This window comes from Corylus avellana, chromosome ca2 (assembly GCF_901000735.1).
Source record: "Corylus avellana chromosome ca2, CavTom2PMs-1.0".
NCBI lineage: Eukaryota > Viridiplantae > Streptophyta > Magnoliopsida > Fagales > Betulaceae > Corylus > Corylus avellana.
In genome coordinates this window covers 14,621,641-14,633,200 of record NC_081542.1, presented here as the reverse complement: position 1 = coordinate 14,633,200, position 11,560 = coordinate 14,621,641, and the positions used below count along the sequence as shown (strand labels likewise).

General features: G+C 39.8%; 2 protein-coding genes and 1 non-coding gene across 3 annotated transcripts; all 3 read right to left on the bottom strand.

Annotated features, from left to right (window-relative positions):
- Nucleotides 1-2,168: 2,168 nt before the first annotated feature.
- LOC132168781 (autophagy-related protein 18a) lies at nucleotides 2,169-6,131 on the bottom strand. Its single transcript, XM_059579815.1, has 4 exons — nucleotides 5,132-6,131; nucleotides 3,488-3,695; nucleotides 2,937-3,063; nucleotides 2,169-2,548 (listed from the first exon to the last, which is right to left on the bottom strand). Exons 1-4 carry the CDS (start codon nucleotides 5,969-5,971, stop codon nucleotides 2,458-2,460), a joined length of 1,266 nt encoding a protein of 421 aa, XP_059435798.1. The 5' UTR covers nucleotides 5,972-6,131; the 3' UTR covers nucleotides 2,169-2,457.
- A 1,203-nt stretch (nucleotides 6,132-7,334) lies between these two features.
- On the bottom strand, nucleotides 7,335-10,035 carry LOC132168780 (autophagy-related protein 18a-like). The gene is made up of 4 exons (XM_059579814.1): nucleotides 9,219-10,035; nucleotides 8,200-8,407; nucleotides 7,867-7,993; nucleotides 7,335-7,651 (listed from the first exon to the last, which is right to left on the bottom strand). The coding sequence occupies exons 1-4, from the start codon at nucleotides 9,921-9,923 to the stop codon at nucleotides 7,561-7,563; spliced, it is 1,131 nt and encodes a 376-aa protein (XP_059435797.1). The 5' UTR covers nucleotides 9,924-10,035; the 3' UTR covers nucleotides 7,335-7,560.
- A 197-nt stretch (nucleotides 10,036-10,232) lies between these two features.
- Nucleotides 10,233-10,304, bottom strand: TRNAD-GUC (transfer RNA aspartic acid (anticodon GUC)). The gene has a single exon. It is a non-coding gene; the product is annotated as a tRNA-Asp (tRNA).
- Nucleotides 10,305-11,560: the final 1,256 nt, after the last annotated feature.

Sequence of the window (11,560 nt, the reverse complement as noted above, 5' to 3'; positions counted from 1 at the left end):
GGAAGAGATACATCTTTCAAAGTGTATTGCAATTTTTCACGAAGAAGAAGAACCCTTGAAAGAGGTAAATCTTTCGGATAGTTTTGCAATTTTTTATGACAATTCTACACACCATATGCTTGATAATAGCCCCGAGGATAAAGCCTTTGATTTGAGTGTTGCGCCAATTAATTATGTTGATTTCATCGGGGTAGATGCCATTTTGTCAAATTCTTCTAACCAAATTTGTGATGAGATCTATATGGCAAAGACGGCTTTTCTATCAAAGAGTGAATGGGTCTGTGTGAGTACTTTGGGAATTCTCATAGCATGTGGAAAGGGCAAGGCACGAGAAAAGCATGGCGAGTCTACACGGCGAGGTGAGGTGCAGGGCCATCAACATAATCGTCGCAATCTGCTGATGATTAGGGCCATCACATATATTACGGGGTGTGGCATTGTGGTGATTTTGAGGAGATGAGAATGGAATGAGTTGACGGGGCATCCGAAAGACCGTGGAAAGAACCGGCCGAATTCGATGACGAATTCTCTCCAACCTGGGGAGAATGATGTAGATTAAGGAACCTAAAAAGGAAGTTTCTGGAAGTTGTGTCCGGACACGGGTCCAGCCTGTCCGAACACACCCCAAATATTAAAGTGTCTGGAAGTCGTGTTCGGACACGGGTTTAGCCTGTCCGGATACGCCTCTATGTTATCTTATTTTTATGCATGTTTTGTTTACGTGTCCAAACACAGGGTATATCCTGTCCGGACACCATTCGTAGATTTACAATTCCGACTCTAATTCGTAGTTTAATTAGGTTTAAGAGTCTTGAGGTTATAAATACATTCTTATAGCCTCCAGAAACGCAATTTATGATTATGATTTAGTTTTCTTCAATAAGAATATTTAGAGTTGAGTTTATTTATGATTTTTCTTTAAACCCGAGATAGCATCTATTGTTTATAGAAGATTCCTTTGATTTTGTTGATAGTCTCACAATTTTAAGAATATTTATCCCTTCTACTTGCTGTTTTTCTGATTTATTACAATCCTACGCAGCATCAGTTTCTCACCACATTGCTGCCTGGAAATCAAACACGGACTGCATGAATGATTGGTTCCCCAACCCCACCCCACCCCCCCCGGCGAGCACCTAGGGGATATCTCAAAGCAAATTTTGATGTGGTTACTAGACCTCAGTTTGCAGTTGCTGCTGCAATTCTTAAAGACTACCATGATGAAATCCTTGCCGCTTGCTCCCTAAGGCTCCCCCACATGGACGCAAAGCAGGGTGAAGCCAAAGCCGCTCTCCTAACAGTGCAACTTTCCTCAAATTTTGGTTTTTCCCCCTCATCCTTGAAGGTGATTCTTTGGTCACCATTCTTGCCATCAACTCTCCCCACCTTGCCACTAAATGGGCCTCTGCCCAAGCTCCTGCCGACATCAACCAGCAGTTCCATCTCTTCCCCAATTGGATTGCCTTAAAGTCATCCTGATGTGCTAATTTTTGTGCACACCATACCACTAAAGGGCCTCTTCGAACCAAGTGTTTGGAAGCATTCACAATCATTCTCCCATTTTATATTCTTTACGTTTTAGGAACGGGAAAAACCCTCCATTGTAACCCATTTTCATTATATTGAATTAAAATAAAAAAATAAATAAAAAACTACCCCCAAGGCTTCTATTATCTCTTACCCATTAAGCTTCAAACCAAAACGGTTTAGGCAGATTCCTATAATTCGCTCCTACATTCAGAACTATAGGAGAGTAGGGTGTAGTGACATTTCATAACTAGGTGTTCAAGTGTTTCAGGCTTTTAGTAGGATAGGTCCTATTCATCATTTGGATCTAACAGGGGAGATGCTTCAAGCTATTTCCCAAATGAGAAATGTTGTGCTAAAGATCCAAACAATTTCATCCACAACAATATTTTACAGAAGATGAATGTTGAGGATAAAATCAACCGTATCACCATCAAAATGCAGATGTTTATCCATATCCTGCCCAATCCATTTCCCATCAAGTGTGTCCCCATCATTGACAATGTAACAGCTTCCGCTATCAATTAAACTTAAATAATAGAGCCAAGAAAAATAAATTTCAAATTTTCTTGCAGCCTAATGATGATAATATCCATAGTTTTTCTCTGACCAAAAATTATTTGAATATGAAATGTCGAACCTGCACTAATTGGTTAAGCCTGGCAAATAAATCTGATAAGTGAATATTCTCAAATGCTATTCAAGGATCATAATATATTTTTCAAGCAGACCACTTGCATTTACAAACTTGCTATGAACAGATTGAGACAGATGTTGCAGTCATTTTTCCCTTAATTTTGGAAGACCAGTAAGGCATGATTTACACTCATATATATATATATATACAGCATGATTACCAATATTCTAAATCAGGGAGAAATAAGTAAAAGAATATTTATTATATGTAGCCAAGATACATATCATACACTATCAGAAAGCTTCTTCTGGCTTCAGAAAGTTGTGATATTCCAGCTGTGTCATCTCTCCTCCATTCGATGAGTCAAATTCACATCGATAGAAGCTGCATATTCATTTAGTTACATATAAATAATTCCAAGTGTCAGACATTTAAACTTAACTATATGAACTATTAATTTGTTTGGGGCCAAAGGAACCATGGTTCCACAGCTAATTCCAGCAATCTTCTCCAGAAGAATCTTCAAGGTGATTCTAAATAAATATCTAATTCCAGCTATTTTATGTGCAGCTCATAAGATGAATCCTTTTGTCAAGAGCTGACCAGGATAGTGCCTAACAGTAAGTGAAGTAGTAATTACTAAGCCAGCCGCCAAGAGACTCTAGTTCAGAAAAAATGGTTTTTCCTTTTCAAAGACCCCTAAAAGATAGTCTGTATCCTATATTATAAATGGCTATTAGAGGAATCAGTGCTTTATTGAGATAACTCTTACCTTCCATCCATGCCAAGAATTACCACTGTATTCTTTTGGTGACCAAAAGCAACAATGTAATGAGAACCCTCAGGCAAGCGAAACTGGGCAACTGACCAGTTTGAACTAAAATACTTGGGCAACACTCCTGCAAGTGATAAGCCAATTTAGACCCAGAGGCCAGAAAGAGGCAAGCACACTTTGTCAGAGTAGCAAACAAAGAAGAAATTTATCCTTAATTCTATCCCTTACAAACCACAGCAACTTCATTCTATCCCTCAATTTACATTTTTTTTTTGAAAGGAATCCCTCAATTTACATTAAGAACATGTTTGGGTACACATGAAAATACAAGCCTCCCGTTTTTTTACATGGCATTTCCAATTATGAAGTTTCTTGAATGTCATGGGCAAGAAAATACAATATCAACCATTTGAGGGCTCAAATTTGTTACTTATATCAGTTCCTTCAAAGGCCAACAACATAAAACAAATTATTTATATCATCATGGACATTCCCAAACATAATCTCACTTAGCAGCAAATTATGACAAGGAGATAAGTACATTTTACCTTTAATGAAAGAGAGAGATGAGCTTGATTGTGTAACAGCAAGATTAGAATCAGGTGCATATCGCGACTTGTCAGTCCCTGGCAATCCATTATTAAGCTTAAGGTTGAAAATGTGGACAGTTCCCTTGTCGCTTGAGACTGCTAACCACTGGGTAGTTGAAGAGAATGCCAAACTGTAGATTTCCGCTCTGTCAGCACCCCTCCTTACCTGCATTCAGTATCCAGTTAATTTTAAAATATATATATATAACATTTTGAATGCACAACTATACATCAGCATCATATGAAAAAGATTAGAATGCAAATCATAAATTTTTAACATGTCACAGGTAACAAAGTAATATTGAACCCAATATACAACATAGTTTCCTAATGCAAGATGTGTCCTAAGAACAAAATTATGCAACAGAAATGTCCAAACTTCTAAGCCACAATGACTAGGAATTCTGTAAAGTCATTGTGGCTTTACAGAATTCCTAGCTAACCAATCACAGCTAACCATCCACTCCAAATCCCCAACATACCCCATCTTCTCTTGCACCATATCCCACACAGCCCCTCCTCTCCAACACCTCCTACTGGGGTTCCAAGAACAGCAGCACCAGTGGAGTCTACTCAATGCTTCAACCACAAGAAGATGGTGGTGATGACCTACTGCAAGCACGAGCATGGCCTGATCATAATTAAGGCATCTAGCAGTTTCCAACTGTTTCAGGCCACTTTCCACTTGGTTCCCTATTTTAGTGAAAATATATATATATATATATATATATTTTATTTGGCACCGGGTATCCGGAGCTTCGCTCCGACTAATCCCGGGGGTGCACAGGCCCTCGGCAAGGAGTTTTGCAACAAAAAAAAAAATATTATACCAACTAAATATCCAAAAACATTTTCAAATTATTTTCAGGGTCATTACCAAAAAATAATAATGATTTTACCGAAAAATATTTTTGACCAAAAAATATGTTTCCTCAGAAAATATTTCACATAGAAACAAATGCAGCCTTAAAAGAGACTAAGGATTTATTGACAGTTAAGAAAAAGAACATTCTAGATCATGGTTACACTGGCAGCATATAGACGACGGCAACATACATGATAACATCACTCCTGCCGTTGCATTTATTTTGAGGTTTTAAGATTCTTGAAATCCAAAAGCATACACAATAAACTTAAATATACTTATCAGAACCTACACAAGCAAAAAGTTAGCCTTACCTATCATCTCTAATGGACTAATGAACACAAAAGAACATTCAAAACGGAGAGTAATTAGTCTTTATTCAATTAATTCAAATGCCAACTTCAAATAATTCGAGCTCATTGTCAGGATTCGATTCCTTACTAGCCTTCTTTTTTTTTTTTTCTTTTTTTTTTTTGATGAATTTTACTAGCCTTCAATAGTAGCCCTAGCAACTAACTCTAAGCTCAACTGCATACATTGCCCTGCATAACATAATTACATCTTACGAAATGCAATAAGCCAATCTCTCCAATCACAGAAAGTGCCTAATTAAGGAATTTCCTTTCCAAGAGCATATACAATTTCATGAATTACACAATTAGCACCACAATAGCTTCAAATTTCAGGGGATATGTAGCTCAATTGCATAAAGGTTCATTATAAAACTAATCACATACCTCTTGAAGCAGTGTTCCATCAACGGTATTGAAGATCCGGACCAAAGTCCCCTTAGAGCTCGCCGTGGCGAGCAGCTGGCCGTCCGGGGTGAGCGCAAAGCATGCGATCCTCGAGTCGTGCGCCATGATAAACTTGGTCCTCTTCGATGCGTAGTGCTCGACCCGAACCTGGCCCTTCTGCAACCCCGGGCAGACCAGGACCAGCGACGCGGCCGACTGCGAGACCGCGCAGAGGCCCTTAGGGTTCGCGATGGTCTCTATCTGGTGGAGCAGCTTCAGGTCCGCGAAGTTGTACACGTACACCTTCTGCTCCAAAACGACGACGATCCGGTCGCGGCGGAGCCGCACGGAACGGACCTCGGACCGGAACGAGAGCTCGCCGATGCACCGGCCCTGGTGGTCGTCCCAGATCATGACTTTGTTGGGCGGGTACTGCGGGTGGGGCCCGCCGCCGACGAGGGCCAGGATGTTGCACCGGAAGAGCATCTCGACGGCGGATATTCCTCCGTCGGCGAACTCCCGCCGGAAGATCTCGCGGAACGGGTCGCAGTTGAAGATGCGGAAGCCATGGTCCGTGCCCACTGCGAAGCACCCGTGGTCCTGGTTGAACGACAGGTGAAGCAGCGTCCCCGGATCGGACGGCGTCGTCTGAAGCGGCTTCTGGACGCTAGGGTTAGGGTTTTGGTCGTGGTCGTGGAACTCAATTGGATGGTGAGACAAGGAGGATTCGGAGTCTGAGTCTAGCGGAAAAGACTGGTCCGCCTGAGAGACGAAAGTAGGGTTAGGGTTTGAATTGGGGTTGGGCCAGGGAGGGGAAGAGAAGGCAGAGACCGTCGCCATAGGAGATCGGGGCGTGGATGCAATTTCGGACAATCCTAGGGGTGACTCGGAAGTGTACTCGCTTTCGTCCTAAGAACGACGATATGTGTAAATTACCTATTCATCCTTGTAAACGAAGTGTGTGTAATAAACGACGGACGAAGTCTTTTCCGATCGGAGTAATTTTTCCCACTTTTAATTTATTGAAATCTAAATTTATAATATGTGATTTTTTATTTTTTATTTTTTATTTTTATATATTCTTACATTTCTTTTGTAAAAACTTAGATAACACGAACAGTCTCTCAGCTCTGTGATTCATTCAATTATTCATTGATTAGACGACACGTATCATGCTGAGGACGCGTAACGAAAACAACGGCTCCTCTATTTCACGCATTACTGGCTTGCTGCTCTGTTGGGCCGGGCTTCCTTATCATTCATTGTTCAACATGTATATATATTGACGGTACTATATTGTCGTGCACTCCCAGCAAGAAGGCACTATTATGATCACGCTTAGCTAGAATAGTTACAATTGTTTTTTTCATCCTACCATTTTAATTAAAAAGAAAATGTATATTGACGGAAATAATGTAATTTTGTATTATAATATATAATTGTCATACAATTTGATAATGTTGCAATAAAAAAATAATTTTTAAATTAACACTAATAAAAAATATTTACTTTTAATGATATAACAGTTATATAATTAAACAATCTACTTGTTGAGAACGTTGTCAACTCTAGTAGCAACTCGATTCCAAAGCCTACTAAGAGTAAAAACGGATGAATGGTGGCAGACCGCGAAGTAGAGGGTGATGGTCGTATCATCAAATTGAGAGTAGTTGAGTATAAAATTAACCGTTTTTATCGTATGTTGGCCCCTACTTTTATAGAAGCTGTGAGTGAATGAGTCATTGTGGGACATGTATCATCTGTGGGAGTGGTTTTAACCGAATATTATCATAATCTTGGAGATTGCATAGAATATATCATGCATCTGGATGTATCTGGACTCCTTTTGCTGAATGTATCTGGACTCCTTTTGAGAGATCCAGTTTTGAGTTGTTGAGTGATAAATAAGCTCCCTTGATTATTGGGCTAGGATAACACGGTACATAACTGCATGATATAGAGCGAACTAAGCGATGACTAGGCGACCGCACCAAGATTGCAAGGGCTGGGGCTTAATGACTTGGTGACTTAGTGAGTTGAGGGCCTTTTATTTGGAGTGGGCTCCTTAATTGGGCCTTGAGAGATATTTTGTATCAAAACTAACATTACTCAATTGAGTATCGACTAGATATACCAGATGCATCTGCAATTCAAGAATATCATTATATATTTTTCAAGCATGCCCATTTGCTATGAACAGATAGAGAAAAATATTAGAGCCAATATTTCCTTTATTTTTGGGAAGGCCAGTAGCAGACTGTACACATTTTTACAACATGATTATCAACATCCCAAAAAAGGGGAAGAAACAGCAAGAAAATATTATATAAAGCCAAAAATATTTACCTCATGATTCCCATATCCCAAATCACGAAAAGAAAAAAAGTAGAAGAATGTCACATATACTAAGAAATATTTTATACTCAGCATCAAAAGGCTTCTTCCGGCTTCAGAAAGTTTTGATATTGCAGCTGTGTCATCTCTCCTCCATTTGTTGGGTCAAATTGACATCGATAGAAGCTACACACATGTAATTAATTACACAATAAAAAATATTTAGCCATCTTCTCAACAAGAATCATGGAGACATTTCAAAGAAATATGAATTCACAACAAAATGTATTTTGGAAGTGCATTTTCAAAGAACCCTGAAATGCTAGTCGGTGTGCCATACATGAAGATTATATATGGCCTGAATAATCACTGTATTACCACTGTATTTACATTGCTCTTACCTTCCATCCATGCCAAGTATTACCACCGTATCCTTTTGATGACCAAAAGCAACAATGTAGTGAGAACCCTCAGGCAGGCGAAACTGGGCAAATGACCACTCTGAGCTAAAGTACTTGGGCAAAACTCCTGCAAGTGCAAAAAGAGAAGAAATTTATGCTTATTGCCATTGTCTAAATCCTCAACTTTGTGAGCATATTAGTTTCTTCAAAGCCAACACAAAAGAAACCATCGTGGACATTCCCAAACATAACCTCTGTTCCAAACGGTAAAATACTAATGTTCAAAGTAATAACAGCAAAGTATAAGGGAAAAAAAAAAATTATGCTTTTCACCTTTAACAAGAGAGCGAAATGATCTTGATTGTGTAACTGCAAGATTAGAATCAGATGCACACAGTGAATTGCTATTCCCTGGCGTTTTAGTATTATCATTAAGGTCGAAAACATGGACAGTCCCCTTGTCACTTGAGACAGCTAACCACTGGCCAGTTGAAGAGAATGCCAAACTGTGGATGTCTGCTCTATCTGCACCCCTCCTTAACTGCATTTGATATCCAATTCATTGATGGAATAGAAATAAACATTGCATAGGTAACCAGGTAATACAGATGCCAACATACAACGTAGTAATTCTCATGCAAGATGTATCTTAGGTAGTTATCTCAATCAACTAAGAACCAAATCATACAACAGAGGAGAGAGTCCAAACTAATAAGCCTCCAGTAGTCGAGGAACTTAGAAAGTCACATTTGTCTCGTTTGGGAGCGCGTTATTAAAAAATAGAGCATAGGAAACCAGGTAATACAGATCACAACTATTTTAAAGGTCAAATGACGATCTTAAAAGGCAAAATGATGATTTTACCAAAAGCACACACGTTTTGAAAATGCAAAACCAAACCGACCCTAAGAAGGGGAGCTATTAATCTAAGTTTCTGTTTTATTTCTTCAAAACATTCCTTTCAATGAAATTTCAACACAAGCATCTGAAGACACTATGCTTGCATAGTCTCGGAAAGAAATCGTAAGACGACAAGTTAACCTTCACCCATTACTTCAAATAAACTAATAAACAAAAAACGACATTCAAAACGGAATGTAATTATCATATTATATTATTATTCCATTACTTCAAAGAATTTGAGCACTCGGATGGTATCTCAATCCAAATTTCACAATTTCTCAATAAAACAACAATAATTTGGGGTTTCGAGTCGAATGGGAAGCCTTTCTCACACCTATCAACTAACCCTAAACTCAACTTCATAACATGAAAGCAAACACAATTAGCACAACCAAACACAAAAACATAAGCATGAAACTTCACGATTGCATAAAGCCAGAGTCACATACCTCGCGAAGCAGTGATCCATCGACAGTATTGAAAACTCGGACCAGAGTCCCCCTACAGCTCGCCGTCGCGAGAAACCGGCCGTCCGGGTTAAGCGCAAAGCACGCGATCTTCGAGTCGTGCGCCATGATGAACTTGGTCCTTTTCGCCGCGAAGTGGTCGACCCGAACCTCGCCCTTATGCAACCCGAGGGAGACCATGACCAGCGACCCGGCCGACTGCGAGACCGCGCAGAGGCCCTTAGGGTTCGAGGTGGTCTCTAACTGGTGGAGCAGCTTCAGGTCCGAGAGGTTGTACGTGTACACCTTGTGCTCCAAAACGATGACGACCCGGTCTCGGTGGAACAGGACGGACCGGACCTCGGTCCGGAACGAGAGCTCACCTATCCACCGGCCCTGGTGGTCGTCCCACAGCATGACCTTGTTGGGCGGGTAGTTCGGGTGGGGCCCGCCGCCGACGATGGCCATGATCGTATACCGGAAGTGCATATCTACGGCGGAGATTCCCCCGAAGTCGGCTTCTCGGCGGACTATCTCGCGGAACGGGTCGCAGCTGAAGATCCGGAAGCCGCGGTCCATACCCGCCGCGAAGCACCCGCTGTCGCCGAAGAACGACAGGTGGAGCACCGCCGACGGGTCATTCGGCGCCGGGATGTTGGGTTTAGGGTTTTGGCCGCTGCCATGGGGTTCGATTGGTTGCAGAGGCATGGGAGAATTGGAGTCAAGAGTCGGAGACGAGAGGGATTTAAGGTTAGTTTTGAGCACACTCTCTCCCACTTACATCTTTTAATTAATCTTTGATTGCGAAGTTGACGCTCATCGGAAGTCTTTTTGTTTGAGGTGTACAAAAAAATAGGAAATCTACCTGACTTTATCTTCCTATGCGACCAGACGTTTTCCCTAAATGCCAGATTGCATGTTTATTGGCCAATTACTTAGGGTAAACGACATGGCGTTTTGTCGTACCCAGACACAAAACTTTTTACAGCTGAATATTGAAAAAATAAAAAAGGCTGACGCCGTTGCCGGGGATCGAACCCGGGTCACCCGCGTGACAGGCGGGAATACTTACCACTATACTACAACGACTTGATGGTTTTTCTCCACAATAAATAATAAAAATAATTAAATATCCGTTTTTAGTGCTACTGATACTACGCCGACACAAATGACTAAAAGGAGCCTCTTGTTTTTTGTGCGTAAGATATTCTTTACATTATTCGTAGTAAAATATATCTAAAAAATAATAATAATAACTTCAATAAAGTGGTAGTATAAATTGAATGTTTTACACCCTCCAATAAGAAACAAACACTTTACCTTGAAAGTTGAAAAACTTTACTTTATTTTGACAAAACCAACGGAGTTACCATCCTTGTTAGTTTTGGAGACTGCTCAGAGGTAGGTGGGGCCCTAGGGAGTTTGGTGATTGGTGTTGGATTAGAATAAATGAAAAAATCGGTGAGATTGATTTGAATTATAAATACAATATTTTTATCTTTATTGTATTTTATGTTTTTATGTGATGTGTCAAATTTTTATTAAATATTTTAAAACAGGTTTTTACATCACATCAGGATAGAAATGACTCCAAAACAAGTATTTGTATTTTAAGACATGGGTGGGCCACCCCGTGCTATGTGAGAATCTATTCCTAGCTAGGATTTAGCTTGCCTCCGGTGCTTCATTAACAGGAGATTTCTTACTCCCCTCCTAAATAAACGGTCAAGATTAAAAATTTATAATTAATTTTTTGTTGAACAAAGGATTCTCTACATTTTCATTTGAAATGAATGACTCGGATTTAAAGTTGATATATTATATCATACTATTTATTTTAAAAAAACAAACTTGTCATCATAGACATCATTAATACATCAACTTTTTTTTTCACCTTTCCCGTCTCTCCGCCTATAAAACAAAAACCAACTTTATTCTACCAAAACATGGGGGACCGGCGCATGAAGAATTTCTCTCTCCACCAAACCATGGGTTCTCAATAGAAGATAATGCAGTGAGAGAGGCTTATGTTCATCCTCATGGTAGAGCATTTTTGGGTGAGTTTTCTTCGGATTCGAAGTGTTTTAAGTAATTTTCTTTTCTTTTTTTTGTAAGCAACTAACATAAAAAATTCACTTAAAATACATCGCGGGTGAGGAGATTAGTATTACTCATATGCTCAAGGCTGGTCCAAAGGCTAGGCGACATAGGCCGTCGCCTAGGGCCCCAGCAAAAGTTTTAATAAGGCCCAAAAAAAAAAATTTGGTAAACTATTTTTTAATAACGCAAAAAAAAAAATTTCATAAAAATTTAAAGCCTCTAATAATGGTAAATAAGTAATAAGG